Source organism: Amblyomma mixtum, chromosome 1, assembly GCF_055824585.1.
Source record: "Amblyomma mixtum isolate Tamu chromosome 1, ASM5582458v1, whole genome shotgun sequence".
Taxonomy (NCBI): domain Eukaryota; kingdom Metazoa; phylum Arthropoda; class Arachnida; order Ixodida; family Ixodidae; genus Amblyomma; species Amblyomma mixtum.
This window is the reverse complement of record NC_143012.1, coordinates 56,109,078-56,128,688: the sequence shown is the minus strand read 5'-3', so window position 1 is coordinate 56,128,688 and position 19,611 is coordinate 56,109,078. Positions and strand designations below refer to the sequence as shown.

Below are 19,611 nucleotides of genomic sequence, written 5' to 3'. Positions count from 1 at the left end.
CGCAGGCGTCCAGGGAGGGGCAGCGTCGCAGCTGGAAGACTAGCAACAGAGTCACGGGGGTGTAAACGGAAGGCGCGTCCGCTGTCGTCACCGCAGCTTCTAGGGCTTGAGCCAATCACTGCGGACTGAAGTTGACCTACCGCAAAACGCTAGTTTAGCTGGTTTATGGTTGCTTAATGTCCCAAAGCGACTCAGCCTATGAGGGTTCTTCAACGTCGTGCACAGAGCTTCTTTAACGTCGTGCACTAACATCGCACAGCACACGGGCCTCTAGAATTTCGCCTGCATCGAAATTCGACCGCCGCGGCTGGGTTCTAACCCGCGTGTGTCGGCACAGCAGCCGAACGCTATAACCACTGAGCCACCGTGGTGACTGTGGGAGTAGGTGTTTAAAGGATGGTTAATATGAATAATTCACTTTATTTTTGGTCTCAGCAAAATAAAATAGGATATGAAAATAAAAATAAAAACAATAAAAACAAGATAGGAGCAAAAATAAAAAGAATATGAAAAACAAAAAAAAGTAAATACAAACAAACAGTGCGCCAGGAAACGCTTTCGCCTTGCAGCACGCTTTCGCCTATGCATTCACTAGATGCGCCTTTATTCATTCAGCCTTTGTGGCGGAGTGGTAGCGTCTCCTCTTCAAATGCCAAAGGCCCTGGTTCGATTCCCACCCTCGGCGCAGTTTCTTTCTAAGCAGTGACGCCGAAAGGCGGACAAATCTGCCGATGCGTCTGTCGACACGGCTGCCGACGCGTCTGTCGACATTCCTGCCGACGCGTCTGCTAACGATAGTATGAGGTATTAAAGGCTTTCGTCTGAATAAATATCGGCAATTCCGGGGTTCGAACCCGTGGCAGCGTGTACAGATGAGCTGGTCAACTGCATGAGAGCGCTACGCTATCAGCGCAGCCAAAAATTCATGGGCGCTTTGACTGTCTAAAGTGCGTAGAGGCGAAAGCGTCTTCCGCACCATTTTGCCTATATTACACTTTTTGTCGGCCACTCCTCCGCAAGAGATGCATTTTTCTTCTTGGATTAGTGCCTTCACTTCTTTCTTTTCGGGTTTGGTCCTTGTCCTCTGTCATGGGGAGGAGTAGTTTCCTACCTGTGGTCTTCTTAATGTCTTGTACTCTCGGTAGCTTAGCTCCTTCCTGTCTGGAACGGGCAGCCTTCTTCTGTCATTGTCTCATCCACATCGAAATCGGAAGTTGTGCCACGAGGAGTAGAGCTATCGCTCTAAAAAGCCTCTGAAACAGAGCAGACTGCTCATTAACTGCCAACATTTTTCAAGCATGGGGAGTTGTTTAATGATTGCGTGCAATAATAGTGGATTGATGGCCATACTAAACGGCGTATACTCCTGTCATTGGAATAACACTTAGACAGTTGTAGCAGATTGCCGAACGTCCTTAGCTGCTACACAAAAATAACGAGTTGTGCTTTGTACTACATTTCTGCAGATTTCGATTTGTTGCCGAAGATGTCCGCCCCTGGACCGAGCAGTGAAAAAAGCAAGCTAAGCGATAAAGAATGACACTGCACTAAAATGACGGCGATTTTCCATCATGCACCCGAGAGAGGGTGACCGTAAAAAATTGCTAGTATGAGCAGCTTGACCATGGGCTAATCCAGAAGCCCCGTTTTGGGGGATGGCGGGTTGCACAGCTCATATGCCTGCAACAAAATGTTTATGCTTCCCTTGCTGCTCAGTTATTATTACTATGCATGATGTAGACCGGGACAGGTCTATTGACAAAGCCCAACCCACAAAAGGGGTTAGCGCGAGGCAGAAGCGTCAGCCACCCACCATTATCTTTTTTGAAGAAGAGAGGGGAATTCACCTGAGCTCCAGCTCAGGTGAACCTGAGCTCCAGACAGCTGACACCTGAGCTCCAGACAGCTGACACCACCTTTCGAGATCGGATGTGAAGGGCAGTGGCCGAGAGGTATACATGGTGCTTTTTCGCATTCCTCGTATTCCTTTCTGCGGCCACGCACTTCGCCGACATGATGCCAGCAGTTAATATTTCTCGGAAACCATCCAGCTTCGCGGTGAAAACAGCCAGAAACGCGCCAGAAGAAGGGCTCACAAGGTGCGCGCACTCACTTCTGAACGCCTGAAACAGGCGAGCCGGTGATGCCAGTGTCTCAATTGTGCGTCATTTCCGGTCAAGTTTGTTAGTTGTCCAGCACATCGCTAGAGGACTGCGTCGTCTGCTACAGAGGTTTTTGAACGCTTCTAACTTCAATTCTAGACGCTTCAGAGCCGTAATGTTAAATATAAATATTGCTCATAACATGCACACTATATCCAGCGCAAAATTAGCCGGAGTAAACTTTGGGTCAAGTAGGCCTTTAACTGCCAACATTTTTCAAGCATGGTCAGTTGTTTAATGATTGTGTGCAATACTAGTGGATTGGTGGCCACACAAAAAAGCGTGCAGTTCAGTCATTAGACAGTGGCAGCAGATTGCCCAACTTTCTTAGATGCTGCACAAAAATAACAAGTTGTGCTTTGTACTACTCCTCTGCAGATTTCGACTTAAGATTGAAGATGTCGGCCCCGGGACCCAGCACTGAGAAGACCCGGGTAAGCGATAAAGCATGGCACTGCACTAAAATGGCGGCGATTTTCCATCATGCACCCATCAGAGGTGCCTGTAAAAAATTGCTAGTATGGGCAGCTTGATCATGGGCTAATCCAGAAACCCCGTTTTGGGGGGATGGCGGGTTGCACAGCTCACATGCCTGCAACAAATCTGTTTATGCTTCCCTTGCTGTTCAGTTATTATTACTTATTAGTTCGTTACAATTAGATAGCCGGTGGGCATTTGCCAAGGAAACCATGCAGACAAGTATGCATCTCGTCAGTATTGTGCAACATATCTTTTATGCCTATGAGTACTCATATAAGGTTAACTGCCATACCTGAACAGAGTATAAAAACCGGAAAATGTTTCTTCATTACCGTCTGAACCAATTGTTCTCTTCTTCCTTACGCGTTTCGCAAGTTTTTTTTTAATACTGTATGTAAGGTGTATCTCAATGACGTTTCTATCGGTTAATTTATATTAACTTAGCTTTGAACGTCACACTAAATTTCGACGGCTCTAGTTTCTGTCACTTTTCTCAGATAAGAACCAGTAAAGTTAGCGACACATTTTTCTGAGTGCCGAGTTTGGAAAATTTTAGAGAAAACGAACAAAGGTCTCAACTGGAAAAGATTGGTATCCTGAAAACTTCTTAACACTTTGTCACGATATATCTTTCAATTCTTTATTAACAGTAGTACGAGTAAGCGCGAATGTCTACCTCTTCGCGATGAAATTTATTTTCACATCCAAGTTTCGTTCTTTGTAAAACAACTCAAATTGTTATCCTTTAATCCTAGTCATGGTATCCCACCAACGTGCCCTGTAACAAATCTATCAGATTCGTCCGACATACCTTTAGCGAGGGCTTTTTCTGAACGCGAGAATTACCACAGCGTTTTCCCGCTGATCTTACAGATCATCGTCGCATATGTCACATATGTCGCATATGTCGCATATGTGTTAAACTGCTCGCAGGGGGCTTACGGCTTCTCTATCTCGTTAAGCAGCCCTACTCGTCAAACATGACATTACCCACTGTGGGTTCAGAAACTTCCAACGCGAAAAATGACTCGAAGTTGTCGCGACCCGACGAGCCATGCTGGTTGTCACTTGCCAGCAGAGAAGTAGGAGAAGTTGTGAGTGATCACGCGGCGATGAGAACGAAACGAGCTAGCGCCACAACTTATCATTAAAAAAATAAGGATCACTCACTCCGTGGTTGCGTTAAAGGAACATCAATCGGGAATACTAAATAAGGCTAGACTTATATTCAGTAGCGGAGATCCACGACCACTCCATGAAACGGCCATGATGAAGGGCTCCGGTAGTTAGTCGGGTACAAGTGAATTGTTACCGAGGACCCAGCTGGAGGAACAATTTATTTCAGAATATATTTACTGCATGGATAAAACGAAGTGGCAGGCTTACCACAGCCTAAGGGGATTCTTGCCTAGTTGTTCTAACTCCGCCCTTCCGCCACGTGAAGCATGGTAACGCTCGTCGGAACGAACCCTCTTTGCATCACTATGACTTTGCCGTCATACCGCCGCTGCATTGCCGCTCTGAAAAATTAATGGACTATACAGGCATATCTCTGTATCACCAGTGTACTGTGCGATGTCAGTGCATGTTAGAGAACCCCAGGTGGACAATATTTCCGGAGTCCTTCACTACGGCGTCCATCAATGCCTGAGTCGCCTTGCGACGTTAAAACCCCATAAACCATAAGCTGTATCACATTTTTATCTTTCCAGGCTGATTTCTTCATGAACATAATAAGTATTTGTGTGCGAATGTGTGACATATACAGAAGTAGCCCATTAAACCCTCCTGACGACTTTTACGACGAAAGGCGTAACCTGATGACGGAGCTTGAATATTACCGAGAGCACCTCGCTATTGGGTGTAAGTACCTGTTAAAATCATTTTAGATCGCGCTGTCCGGAGCTTACACACTTCCAGCTTTTTCATTAGAAAAACGAGGCCTAAAGATACAATACAAAAATTTGTCCAAACAAATCTCTTGCATTTTTCGCCATGAATCTGCAGTAACAATTTTTTGTAGAATATATCTGTCATCTGTTTATCTGCACAACTGCTGAAAAATACAACGAAAAATTGTGCAATACTAGAAAAAAAAACGTTGTAAAACAACAGGAAACTCTGTGGTACATCCAAACGACAAAACAGTGTCATATTTTTACTACGATTTTGTTGCCTTTTTTTTTCTTCTGGAATTGACAACCTGTAATTTACATTTTCCCATACGTTTCCGATGCTGAAGTATCTCGTTTCTGTGAACACGTAAAACAATCTTAAAATCGTTTCATTATAGCCAAAATTCGTAATATAGCATTCCATCAAAAAGCTATGCAAGAGCTGCACAGTTACCAATTGGGCGGGATGCAACTCAGACTAGCCTTTCTCCGGAGTAAACCCGTACCTTTCCCGCAGTTTTAGACACGTCTCGAAGGCGTTCGCAGCGATTCCAGAGGGCGAGAAAAACCGAGCGCCCAACATCAGTTGCAGATTGGATGCGAGAATGTTCTTTTTTTTGTTTGTGTTTAAGGTGTGCAAGTGCCCAGAGAATCAGGACAGACAGCTATACCTATTAAATTAAGCAATATCTCTCGATGTTTTGTATGAGAGTCTGCCGACGATCTGGCAAAATTTTCTTAATATTCGTAAGTTTATATGTGTGTGCTTGGTTTCAAATTCCCTGAATACACAGGTAAACTTCTCGGCATCAGAGTGTTAATATCTATAGTAATCCCAGCTAACTGCAGCACCAGTATGGCGCGTTGCCATTATCTTCTCGTCGTCTGTCAGAGCAATTTTTAGAGGATCCGATTCCAGCGTCGCCGCTCCACAACGCGCACTTGTTTATCTTTGTCGCTCGGGCCTCCTGGGCACAACAGGCTCGCCAAATAAATTTTCGTTCCACCGCAGGTCGGCTAATGGGCAGGCGCCGTCATGTTTTGCCTCTTGCTTTTAGGCGCGTGTCTGTAGACCGGAACACTAAATAATTTTGGCTGGCGGTATATTGCAAAGCGCCCTAGCGCCATCTGTTGAACGTGGAGAGAAGCACAACTTTCGGGTCACCACACAGCGGGACACGACAGGGCGCATGTGGGAGCCGCGGCCAGCCCGCACTTTGTAAAGGCAAAGAAAAGATGACGCAGGCTTAAAATAATTCAGCAAGTATTGCTGCAAACTTCATTTGCATGCCCGCCCTTTACTCCATCATACGTGATTACCTAAAGATAGTCGGTCTGATATGGCTTTGTCATTTACTACAAAATACGTGATTACCTATACAGATAGCAGGTCTAATATGGTTTTGTCAAGCCACTATCTCAAGCATTGCGAGGCTGGCACTTGTCACGAACCACGATTTACGAGCATCCGTAGCCGCGATGTTAGGAAATAGGAGTATGTGATAATTTGGGGAACCCTGACCAAGCGTTAGCCAATTAAAACCGCTCGAGCTAGGTTCCAACATCCAAAATGGTCTCATGGCGAATCGCTCCACTCCACGAAATTCATTGGCTTCTATCGGTTATACTGCTAGCCTTCGCGCTATTTCTGCACAGCCACATGGATGCCGCTAAAGTACAGAGGTGGCCACGCAGTTAAGTCGACCTTTTCAAGAACAGTACTCACTCTTGCTTTCACACTTGTCTCGTAATTCGTACTATGCAGCGCAGCAATCCGTATTTGACACAGGTCGGAATTTGAAGGCGAAAGCCTTTAATGGCTCATGCTCGCGGTGTCCGTCCATTCTCGAGGTGTGCATCCGTGCGCTGGAATCGTGCCAACTGCGTAATTTCCTTTCCTCAATTTCATTTTCTTCATTACGGCCCTTCTTTCTGTTTCTTCTTTCACTCCCACTTCCTCTCTTCCTCTACGAACGGATGACGGGTGTCCACCGACATATGCGAGACAATTACTGTGCAACTTTCTTTTCTTAAAATCATTTTCTTCAATACGGTACCTCTTTCTCTTTCTTCTTTTACTCCCACTTACTCCCTTCTTGTACGGTACGGTTCGGGTGTCCACCTCGACGGTTGCTAGGTAACGGCTCATACGGCTACATCAGCAACGGAACAGCGCGATTGAGGCGTCCACTTACCCAGGAAGCAAGTTTGCGCACTTTCTTTCCTTAAAATGATCGGAGTGTAAAACGTAAGCGCCAACGCCAGTAGCCGCCGCCGTGGCTCAGTGGTTATGGCACTCGGCTGCTGACCCAAAAGACGCGGGTTCGATCCCGACCGCGGCGGCTAGAATTTCTTTGAAGGAGAAATTCTAGAGGCCCGTGTACTGTGCGATGTCAGTGCACATTAAAGAACCCCAGGTGGTCGAAATTTCCGGAGCCCTTCACTACGGCGTCTCTCATAGCCTGAGTCGCTTTGGGACGTTAAACCCCATGAACCAAACCAAACCAAACCAGCCAACGCCACTGAACACAACGAACGCCGAACGGGCGATGGCGACGCCACGAGGCAGGCGCCAGAGAGCTGCGCTCTAAACCACTACAATAAAAAAAATTAGGCAGTGGCTTAGCTCTAGTTAATCCTAGATATACAAGCGAAAAGCTTCAGGTATGCTTGGTTTGACGGCCGTCCACACACTGCCTGTACGGAGGCGGAAGAGGAGACGGATTGATTGATTAAAAACATCTTTATTTCTTCAACATTCTTAGAACATGTGGGTGGGCGCCTAGTCCGGTAGTCCACTGGCTGCTGCTGCTGCGCTGGCCCTCCCCACCAGCCAGTGCTGACGGTCAGGATCATCGCTGAGCAGAACAGCCTCCCACTGCTCCTCCGAGGGGTTGGGAATGGGGTCAACTAAGGGATTATATTGGCATGCCCGCACCATATGGTAGAGGTTAGCTACCCCTCCACAATGTGGGCACTGCGGAGACTATAGTGTAGGGTACCACTGGTGTAATTTAGCTGGTGTTGGATATGTGTTGGTTTGCAGTCTCCTAAGGGTGCTTTCTTCTAACTTATTGAGGGATTTGTGTGGTGTTGGGTACTCCTTTCAGGCTGTTCTGTATGGCGCGAGATTGTCAGCATACACTGCTAAGCCTATTAGGTCGCGGTACCCGGCATGCTCAAAAGGGGGAGACGCCCGGTATAGAAGAGTTCGGGCATGCTTGTGGGCGGCTTCGTTTCCTCCTGGTAGTTCCAGGTGACCAGGAAACCAGATTACTGAGACTTGATTGTTTGGATGCTTAGTCAGCAATGACAACCCTGACTTGTGAATTAATCCGTTATTGAAGTAGCGACAGGCGTTCTGGAAATCAGTGAGCACAACGGCGTTGGGGTTAGATGCTACAGCTAATGCAATAGCTGCCTCCTCTGCGTGAGTGGGGTTAGATGTTTTCACCGAGGCGCAGTTCACCATCGACCCTGAAGGCGTTGAGACCACAATAGTCATGACTCCATTCTTTGGTCCTGCTGCGTCCACGTAAAGGGTGTTAATTTGCTTGTCCCATTTCTTCTGCAGGGCTTCACCTCTTGCTTTCCTCCTCTCGATGTTATATGCGGGATGCAGATTCCGCGGAATGGGGTGCACGTGTATGCGTCTTCTCACATCGCGTGGGACCAAATCGGCGTGGTTAAAACTGCCCCCAGGAAAGGGGAGAGGAGGGTTGCCGGCTGCGACGCGGGCAACACGCGGCTGCAACAAAAGCTCAAACGATGGGCGAGGAGGCGAAGCGCGCAGTTGTAGCGACAGCGAGGAGACGACACACATGGGCAGTTGCGCGCAGCTGCGCCGAAAGGTCAGGCGCCGGATTCGGCGGCGGCAGCGACGAGGATGACCACCTTAGCGGTGCGTGACGTCACTCGGTTTCGCGCATGCTCATAGCTCAGCAGTTCGGCTCACGCGAAGCTCGGCACTGACCGCGTAGTGAAGCTTTTCGCTTCAAAAGCGACCGCAGTCGCCAGAGACAATAGCAACCGCACATGTGGGAAGCCCGCCACGCGCCAAGCGGTTCGGGGAAGCCGCAGTGGCTTGACCACAAGGCTTTCGCCAAGCACACTTCAGAATTTCGAATGTGTCTTCGGTAATTTTTGAACTGCTGATTAGAAACGATGCAGGCTAAACTCTCCACAGCGGCAGAGCACTCAACACACACTGTGCATGTCACGCACAGAGCACCCCAGAACACACAGCTGCTGCTTTCCCACGGGCGATTACAGCCTCAGTAAACAACTGTGTGGTGCCCTGACTTCTTGTACTTGCAGGAAGACGAGAGGGAAACATTTAAGCTCTCTCAGAGGTTATGAAGCCCGCTTGTTGTGCACTATGCGGGTGAAGTTCGCAGCGCTGTGGCATCCCGCAGAAAGATGGCGGCTGATGCCCAGTTTTGACAGTAGGCGCAAGCCAGTTTTGTTTTTATTTTTTGAAGTCTCATATTCTGCATCTGGTGCCTCTGTAGAAGTTCTTACTTTACATTTTTTTTGTTTCAGGACAGCCAATTCCTTACATTTTGAAGCGAGTGGAAAAGCTGGTGTTTGATATGATTTCTCCCAGCGAGAAAACAAACCTCACAAGCCAGCATCGTGAGCTGCTGAAGTGGATTATAATTCTGCCAGCCGTTATTAAAAGGAGATGAGGAGACTGAGTTTTGTGAAGCATCGGCTGGAGATTTCTTGCACCTGTTTGTCAATGAACTTAAACACCCGATCTTGCATGGGATACACATATCAAAGGGCAAATAATCCAAGTGTCGGTTAAAAGCTTCCTTTGTGACGCACCAGCACGTTTTTTGTGTTCGAAATCAACGGCCACACGGGGTAATAGGGGTGCTCACAGTTTGAAGTTTGTTCATTGCTCTGTTATAGAGGTAACAAACGCGCAGTAAAGCAGAAGCTAAGGGTGTAGCCAGACAGGGGCTCCTGACAGTAACGTCAGTAACGGCCGACAGGATGCAGTTTCACAAAAAACTTGCAGGCATATATCATACATCTTGTACGCACAGAAAACGTTGAAACTAAACAGAAAAATAACTAAAACACAAACGAGCATATAAATAACATCAAATACAACACACGCTCAAACAGAAAGCTATGTTGCTTTGTTAGAATACAATACATCAGGAGATATTATAAATTGAAGTATTATTTCACTCTCCAGCAGGAATCATCTTAGTGACTTCTTCAAAATACGTTTCCTGAAATCAACCCTGCAACCTTGGCTATTTATAAATAGGGGGACTTGGTAGTCTACATATTGTGTGCCACAGTTTTTACATACGCGTGGTGTTCTCTTTCTTTTCGTAAGCAGTACCGACTTAGTGTCATATGCCGGACATTAACATATCGCTTACTTTCGGTTGAATTTCTGTGGAGGAGAGATTCTAGAGGCCCGTGAACTATGCGATGTCAGTGCACGTTAAAGAACCCCAGGTGGTCGAAATTTCCGGAGCCCTCCACTACGGCGTCTCTCATAGCTTTAGTCGCTTTGGGACGTTAAACCCCATAAACCAAACCAACCAAACCTTTTTGTGTATTGTGCAATTTTCTAGTAGTATATCTGCCTAGGTTTAAGCATTTCATGTATTAAGAAGACTGCTTCAGTTGGTAAATCTCGAGGTCTACCTCTGTAGTTTTTAAACATTCCTGTTTTTTTTTCTGCGATATGGTTGACCGGTTATATTTTTTTATTCGTAGCACCCCATACTAGGCTGCAGTATGATAGTCAGGAATGAAATGAAATGTAGTGTAATGTTTCTTTCAAACAGAGGTATCAAGTTAGATGACTTGCAAAGCACCCAACAACCTTACTTAATTCTACACACAGCTTGTTTACACATGTGTTCCAAGATAGATCGGTTTCCAACCACACTCCCGAAAATTTCTCCGTCGCTATTTGTTCTATTTTCGTATTATTAAATAATATAACTCGAAGTCTACCTCTGTAGCTTTCAAACATTCCTAATTTTTTTTCTGCATATGGTTATCCGTAAATATTTTTTTACTCCTTGTACCCCATACTAGGCTGCAGTATGATAGTCGGGATTAAAATAAAATGTAGTGCAATGTTTCCTTCAAACAGAGAAGTGTGAAGTTAGTTGACCTGCAAAATCACCCAACAACCTTACTTAATTCTGAACACAGCTTGTTTACACGTGTGTTACAAGATAGATCGGTTTCAAACAACACACCCGAAAATTTCTCCGTCGCTATTTGTTCTATTTTCGTGTTATTAAATAATATAATAGCGGTTATATCTGCAGGTTTTGGTGCTCGGCTGCTGTCCCGAAAGACGCGGGTTCGATCCCGGCCGCGGCGGTTGGATTTCTTTGGAGGAGAAATTCGAGGCCCGTGTACTGTGCGATGTCAGTGCACGTTAAAGAACCCCAGGTGGTCGAAATTTCCAGAGCCCTCCACTACGGCGTCTCTCATAGCCTTAGTCGCTTTGGGACGTTAAACCCCATAAACCAACCATAAACCAACCAGGTTTGTTAACTAGAGCAAAAATTATATATTTTGTTTCAGTTATATTTAGTTGTATGTGGGCACTGTGAAAGCGTGTGGTGCGCTCCGCGTGGGAAAGCGCTCAAGATGTGTCCTGCTTTTCTGTTGTAGACCCTGCTGTTGTTTTCTGCCTGTACGACGGCGCCAAAACGATATCTGCAAAGATGGCGGCTACTGATAGCTTGAGCAGTCATATCAAAGAAGTTCAGGAAAAAATGAAAGGCCAGCAATCAAAATTAGCAGATCTAGAGGACAGAAGCAGAGGAGCTTATCTGATTGTTTTTGGAATAAAAAGAACGCCTGACGAAACTGAAACTGACCAGCGGGAAAAGGTGCTAAACTGTATCTTTCGTGACAATCTTGATGGCGTGAGTTGTTCATCTGTTGCACGTATTCACCGCTCGGGAAACACTCCACACACCAGCCAATGATACTTTGATTTATTGATTTATTGGGGTTTAACGACCCAAAGTGACTGAGGCTATGAAGGACACCATAGTGAAGGGCTCCGGAAATTTCGACAACCTGGGATTCGTTAACGTGCACTGACATCGCACAGCGCACGGGCCTCTAGAATTTCGCTCCCATCGAAATTCCGCCACCGCAGCCGGGATCGAACCCGCGTCTTTCGGGCCAGCAGTCGAGCGCCGTAACCACTGAGCCACCGCGGCGTGGCGCTTGCTTTTCTACATAGCCCTAGAAGTACAGTATTATCGCCACCCGCCGCACTGCCACCCGCCGGGTGACGCTCTAAACGAACATAGACCTGTCGAAACGATAGGCAAAGTACTGCCTGATAGCAGTTACAGCGTCCGGCGCTTGGGCTACGCTTGCTTTCGCTGAATGCTAGAAGTTTTAGTGAACAAGGTCGATAAACTGGAAACATTTCTTCCTCCTTATGATTCCCATATTTTAGCTGTGACTGAAACGTGGCTGCGTGATAGGATTCACGATGACAAACTGATTCCGCCCGGTTACAACTTATTCAGGCGAGACCGTGGTTAGCGTGGTGGGAGCGTCGCAGTTATCGTTAAAGCCAACACCTATTTGACCATACGGAGTTGGACGGGTGGAGGAGGGCGGAAGAGGGACGGTGCAGAAACTGAAATTTGTAAATTTTGCGGCCACGTGGCAATATTAGATCGCATAATTTGGAGATGCGTTCGTGCCCCAGGGCGCATTGCGATTAAAACTAGCGATGAATGGGAGACCACGCTGAAAAGCTCAGACGAAAAAACTCAGCGCTTCGCCGTCCGCCTGGCGGCCGAGGCTGAAGACCTCTTCTCTTAGACGGGATCGGATGTCATCCGGCCGCGGTGCGACAGACTGCCTCCCCGGACGCCTGTGTGCGGACCCGGAGGTGGCTACCGCGCCATATTCGGTGGAAATAAATGTTGTTCCTCCTCCTCATGCCCTCTGAGGCGCTTGTAGACACACTTTCCTCTTTCCCCAATATAGCATTTCGCGCAGGGAAATGAAACGCCGTACTCAACTCCACAACACAAGACACATGCTGGAGCCTTTACGACACATTCTGAATTTTGTGTGCCAAAGGGTAAAATCCGGGAAAGTGTGTCGGGTGCCGAAAACACCACTTCCGCACCAAACCTCACGCGAATTTTTTTCGCACTATGTGCCTAACATATGTGTATAAGGCATTTCAAAGAACGTCTTCCCACCGGCCGTCTTCGGAGGCGCCCCCGGTATTTCCTGTTTTCCTCTATTTCCTTGAGTCCGACACGAGAGTAGTGCACATGGCAGTAATGCGACGTTCATCATCCTAAAAGCCGAATAAACGAAACAATCAATCATTCAACGCACAAATGTTTCGGACAAAGCCACTCCCAAGACGAAAACGGCAATACCTCTCTTCACGGTTCTTGAAAGTTCAGGTCTTTAGTAGAGGACACGGTTTTGTAGACGCAGGCTCATAGACCCAGCAAACTTGATTTGAAAGCATGCCGAGTTACGTTTCAAGAAAACGCAGAGATTTTTCCTCGGCCATCTCGAAGATGAAGTCAAGGCCGAGGCCGTTTTCATTAAATGCTTTTTCACTATTCTATTCTTATTTTTACTTCAATCACTCGGCGGGACATTCGGTTGGAAGCCAGGAAACCATCTTCATATCTCAAGATATGCGTGACTATCCCACTCTAAGTACTGCTGAGAAACCTGACCACTTTTAAGGCGATAGCCTTTAGTGGCTCGTACTGTCAGCCATAGTTCTGTCAGACGTTGCAGGGTTAACTGTAGAGATGTGCGAGAGGCCTTTGCCCTGCAGTGGGCGTCGTCAGATTGATGATGATGATCACAAGTAACAAGCACGAACCAGCGGATACGTCCCACGTGAAGCTTCAGATTTAAAAGCGATTAAGGCATTAGCAAACACGACATCGAGGCGTGTAAGTGCATGAAGTAAATAAATTACTTCATGTACTCCGGAAGGGGGAGCTACGCTGGCGGGCTGAGAGTCCGACCGAAGTGCAGCCTGACGGTTTGATTCATTCATTCATTCATTCATTCATTCATTCATTCATTTTATTTGTTTTTCACAGCATGACGTACACATTGTGAAAGGGGCCAAGAAGAAAAGCCGTTCCTTTACGGCTTGAAAAAAAATCTTGGCCCCCCCTGGCATTGACAGCAACGAAGCAACACAATCCAGAAACAAATGTACAGAACAAAATGTACAGATATATACAGAAACAAACAAAATTATAACTTGGCATTTTTATGAAAGATATGGCGACAAGCTCATGGAACGGTCGGGAAATAAAGACATGCAGTTATAATGAAACAGTGGCTAAATATCTGTACAAGGTGTTTTGTTTATGAAATGTGTGGTGTGTATTAGGGACATGCAAATTAATAGAACAACGCCTTCAGGTTCCGGAAATTTAGTCCTAAAATATCTGTTTCCGCTTTAATATGTTCATTTAGTAATTGAGGCAGGTTATTCCTAAGACTCTGAAACCCATAGTTCGTACGGCATTTTGGCACTTTCCAACGGTCTGTTGTCCTCGTATTATAGGCCGCGTGGCCTATTAATTCTAAGTTCGATATGTCCAAAAACAGCCTTTGATTTTCCTTGATACTGAGTTTATATTCGCGTAGGAGTTTATAATGATACATTTTAGTTATTGGAATGACCTTAAGATTTCTGAAGATATGTTTACTTGAGTAAAACTTAGGCAAATTATTAATGATCCGTAAAACCTTTTTTTGCATCCTTAAAAGACTACTGAGGTTTTTGTCGGTCGTTGTGCCCCAGACTAAATGAGAATAGTTCATGTAGGAAGAAAATAAGGCATAATAAATAAATTTCGAAATAAATTCCACTTTTAAAAAATCCTGGTTACACGTTACCGCTCTAGAGTTCTCTATCCAAACCAGCGCTTAAAAAGACGGACAAAAGGTGAGACACACACACGATCCGCTGTATGTCTCGCATGTCCGTGTCTTCCAGCGCTGGTTTGGATACATGCGTGACCATCTAGCCACTTCTTTAGTGTTCGCATACACGTTGGTCCGGCTTCGTTAAAGCGGGGCTTCCTATGTGTGTCGTGCGAACTTTCACATAATAACTGCGATTGCTGAAAGAGGAATCAGTGTCGGCGTAGGCAAGAGGAACCGCTGTCGCCACATACCCTTAAAGCCGGAGCTTAAGCGTCCCCCCTAAGCGACACCCCCCCCCAGAAATTTTTTTTAGCGTCAAGCTGCCATCATAAATATCATAAATATGCCCCCATACCAAACAAGTGCAGGCATGGTGTGAACGACATGACATTCACAGTACTCCCGTACAGCCGGCCAAATCTTTAGCTGGCGTGCGCGGCGGCTGCGTTTTCCGTGCTCCTGCAGCTTATGACGGCCCAAACTTAGTAAGATATCAAATTTAAGCAGGGGCTCACTTTGCCCCTGCTTAATATTGAGCTTTCCCCAAGTTTGCTTCTTTTGCCGCCGCGGTGCCTCAGTGGTTATGGTGCTCGGCTGCTGACCCGAAAGACGCGCGTTCGATCCCGGCCGCGGCGGTTTAATTTCTTTGGAGCAGAAATTCTAGGGGCCCGTGTACTGTGCGATGTCAGTGCACGTTAAAGAACCCCAGGTGGTCGAAATTTCCGGAGCCCTCCACTACGGCGTCACTCATAGCCTTAGTCGCTTTGGGACGTTAAACCCCATAAACTAACCATAAACCAACCAACCAACCAAGTTTGCTTCGTCACAAAGTGCGCAAGCGCAGAAAAAGCGGCCGTCGCTTACGCAAGCTCAAGATTTGGCCGAGTGTACACTTCTATCCCTTGCAATCGCACTTATCGGTCCCTGTGCCGCTGTAGCCACGGCATCCCTTTGTAGCGGTGCAGCAGACAGCCTTGCAGCCATTTTTGGAAACAACTGCGGTGCAACTTTAGACACATGAAAATTACTTTAATGTTGGCAGTTTCTTTACAGTGAAAATATTTGCCGAGGATATGATTTGTGACAAACATTCGAGTCGGAGATTATATGAACATGCGCAGCGGGTGCAGAGGTGGTTTCAATTAAGAACAAAGCTTTGTGGAAGAAAAGCGCTAGGGATTAGCTACACTGGCTGCTTTAGGTATGAACGTTCAGTGACCGGGCTGGAAGCCAAAGGTTTCTGCAATGACCACCACACGGCTCGCAGAAAAATTCAGGGGGGCACTTTGTTGATCTAAAGTGCGGTGAGGCAAAAGCCTTTTGCGCGGTGTTGCTGCTTGTGTCACTGGTGTGTGGTTAAGATGTTAATTAAGTACACAATTGTTTGTAAATCTTAAATGCTGGAAACACTGGAGAGCGTTTGGGATGTATCCGTCTGATTCGACGCCTTTCTGCAAACACTCTCCAGCGACTGACACTACATATGCGTTGGCTGGGAGTAGCGTAGCCATTAGCACGCTCGGCTGCGGAACGGAAGGATGGTGATTCGAATCCCATCGCGCACGAAAATTTTAAGCATGAAATGCTTTTAGCTCCCGTTGTCGGCAGTGTGATGACGTCACGCCGAGACCGAGAGCCAACATCCAGGCACTTAATTCCACTCATCCGGGCACTGAATTAAACACGTCCAGGAGCTGAAACGAGAGCATCCGGGCACCGTACGAGATTTAACAAGACTCATACGTGATCTGTTAGGGGCTTTTAGAGAGGGCCGCTTATAGCAAGAGGGAGCTCCAGGGCGAGAAGGGCTTTGGGCGGAAAAACTGCTTCCGCGCCGTCCCCAAAGATGGCGCCGCGGTCCCACACTCACACATGTAAAAGCCCGGCCGCTGGGCCTTCACCTGATGACGTTTCCCCCTTTGGCAGGCAGATGTATACACGCTCGCGGAGTATTCGAACACGCTGCATATACATATTTTTCAGGCCTGTGTCTCGTCGTGTCCGCGTACTCTTCTGTAACGTCCTTCATTTCAATGCCGCCACGGTCACAGCTGCATAAGCCGAGCAAAGGAACCTGATGAAAGGAGAGGTAGGAAGCGTCTTGCGGAAAGCGATCGCTTTGCGTGTGATACGCCAAAGCAGAAGACTGCTCGCCCCTGCCGACAATGCCGTGATTATGCGGCCGCTCCCGAAAGCGACAAGGCCGCCACAGTTCGCGGCTGCCAACCTAAGCCCGCACTATTGCAGACGATCGCTTCGACGCAACAAGAAGAGTGTGGTGTGGTGTGGTGTGGTGTGGTGTGGTGTGGTGTGGTGTGGTGTGGTGTGGTGTGGTGTGGTGTGGTGTGGTGTGGTGTGCTGAACGCTAGACCCATTTCAAGATTTTGACTAGTACCATGTACAACCAATGTGTTATGACCGTAAACATTTCGTGCTTACTCTACTCTCGATTACGGGAGAGGCAGAGATTTTTTTTTTTGTGGCCTGACTAGAAAAAGCGTGACACCTCTGCTGACAACCTTCTACTGACAACGATAAGGCATTAAAGGCTTTCGCATTAAAAACCTAACGAACCTAAATGGCCACTAGAACAGGAGGGAAGGTCTAGTTCTTTGATCGGGGGGCCCCAGATAGATAGATACAGAGAGAGGGGAATGGCAGGCATGTTAACCAGAAAGGATTCCGGCCGCTGGGCCTGCAGTTCATGACGTTTCCCCGTTTGGCAGGCGGATGTATCCACGCTCGCGGAGTATTCGAACACGCTGAATATACATTCTTGTCAGGCCTGCGTCTCGTCGTTTCCGCGTACGCTTCTGCATCGTCCTGCATTTCAATGCCGCCACCGTGGACGAGGAATACGGCCCGTACTCTATGGGTACAGGAGGTACACCACAGGGGGCGGTGTTATCACCGCTCCTTTTCAACATCGCCATGATGCACCTGCCCGGCCGACTGGCTCAGGTGGATGGCATAAAACACGCACTCTACGCAGTCGACATTACAATCTGGGCCACCGAGGGGAGCCTTGGGGAGATGGAGGACCGCCTTTTTTTTTCATTCATTTTATTTCCTATGGAGGCGGCCTGCAGAAGGCCGCCTCCATAGTCGCAGCATATGCTGCCGACTGTGGTCTCCAATGTGCTCCCGCCAAATCAGAGCTTCTACACGTCAGGACAAACCACAAGGACAACACGTCTCTACACATATCTCTGTCGGGCGGTCCCATCAGAGAAGTGGCGGAGCTCCGGATCCTGGGTCCGTTCATCAATAACAAACTTAGGCCCGACTGTACTATAGCGAAACTGAAGAGCATGGGTGAACAGGTAGGGCGCATGAATGATCCGCCGTGTTTCCAACAAGCGGGGTGGCCTGCGGGGCAGGGACGCGCTACGGCTCGCCTATGCCTTCGTGACCAGCCGGATCCCCTACGCCGTGCCGTACCTACCCACCAAACAACAAGACGAGCGCATTGACGCCATCATCAGGAAGGCAACAAAGCGAGCACTGGACCTCCCGGTGGCTACCTCCAACGCCAAACTGAAGGCGTTGGGAGTGGTAAACTCCTATCAGGAGTTGCGGGAGGCCCACCTCGTGAACCAATATACACGGCTATCGCATACGGTGCCTGGGCGCCGCCTGCTAAACCGCTTACACATCCAACACACATGAATACCACAGGGGACGGAGAACATCCCGGTGCTGTGGCGCCACATGCTCTTGGTCGCTCCGCTCCCGCGTAACATGGACACGGCTCCACATGAAGGCAGACGACAAGCGCGGGTTCGCACGCTTGAGAGGCAATATGGCTATAAAGAGGGCGTCTATTACGTGGACATCACAGGGCCGTCGCCCGCGGGATTCTTCACGGCTGCCGTAGTCCACCGGGGAATGAATGTCGATGGGCTATCTTTTCGGGCCCCAAATTCAACACGAGCGGAGGAAGTCGCAATAGCTCTCGCTGCTACCGATCCAAAATCGAAAACGGTTATCACAGACTCTCGCCGGGCCTGTGAACATTATCTTGCAGGCGAAATATCACCTCTTGCCTCGCAAATTCTAAGACGCGCTTTCGCCGATCCAACTCGCACAAAAGTGATCTGGGCTCCTGGCCACCAGGGTCTACGAGGCACTGAGGCCGCTGATGCGGCCGCCCGAGCGCTCATACACCGGGCTCATCATCCTAGCTCTCATGGCTCAGAAGCTCATAAACCGCTTCTGCGGTTCCGCGAAATCCTAATTTATTATTGCGACAGCCACCGTCTCTACCCGGCACCTGCCAAGGGGCTGAGTAAGGCGGAGGAGCGAACTCTGCGGCGCCTGCAGACAGGAACCCTTCTCTGTCCTGCAATAGCAAAACACTTCGATCCGAACACAGATGGGCGCTGCCCGCACTGTGGAGAGATCTGCGATATCTTTCACATGGTGTGGGCATGTACTCAGAATCCTCACCTTCCCCCCTCCATGGGAGACTGCCCTCCTCAACTGCTCCACACTGGAGTCCCAAAGGGCTCTGGTCAAGCGGGCGCGAGACGGGGCGTCGTCATGCGGTGTCCCGGACTAAGGATACCGACCATGCAGCAGGGTATTTTTTTTTTTACCCTCAAGCTCTCTTTGATTAAAGTTTTTCACCACCACCACCGTCACAGCTGCTTAAGCCGAGTCGGGGGCCCCAGTGTTTTAGAAAGGGAAGGGGGAGCAGTGACTCTACATGCAAGTCATCCTTCCGCGGTTGTGCGCCTTGACGAGTCCGATGAACGTCTGCGCCGAGCAGAGGTAGCAAGGTTTACCCCGGACGATTTGGCCCCGCTGGTCCGGGTACGACGGCTTCGCTTGCGGTGGAGGTCGCGGTCGCGGCTCTTCGGCGGCTTGGGGGGAGGTTCCCTGCTGCAGTAGGGCAGCCTCGAAGGAACAGAGCCAGGTGATTTGGAGCTCCCCGTCGATGATGTTCCTGCAGTGCGCGTGCAGAACCTTCAGGCGTGGAAAACGGCTGGACAACCACCTGACGTGGGTCTCGGCGTGCCGGGTAAGATTCACGTCAGAGAGGATGCACAGGTAGCGTAGCGACTTCGCCATCGTGATGTCATCCTGAAGAACAAAAAAAAGGGCGCACAAGCCACCAGGTGGGA

The 19,611-nt window shown here is 48.2% G+C and overlaps 1 protein-coding gene across 12 annotated transcripts in view; it reads left to right on the top strand.

The window, feature by feature from the left end:
- Window positions 1-19,611, top strand: part of LOC149366344 (uncharacterized) — a 435,928-nt gene that overhangs the window by 184,896 nt on the left and 231,421 nt on the right. For 7 of the 12 annotated variants that reach the window (XM_089550296.1, XM_089550283.1, XM_089550279.1 and 4 more), the window contains one exon: window positions 2,541-2,596. In XM_089550296.1, the coding sequence (XP_089406422.1) occupies window positions 2,561-2,596 (36 nt within the window). In that variant the 5' untranslated portion in view covers window positions 2,541-2,560. Of the gene's footprint in view, window positions 1-2,540; window positions 2,597-4,354; window positions 4,506-19,611 lie in introns of all 12 variants that reach the window. The other 5 variants (XM_089550271.1, XM_089550255.1, XM_089550261.1 and 2 more) reach the window with 1 other exon arrangement.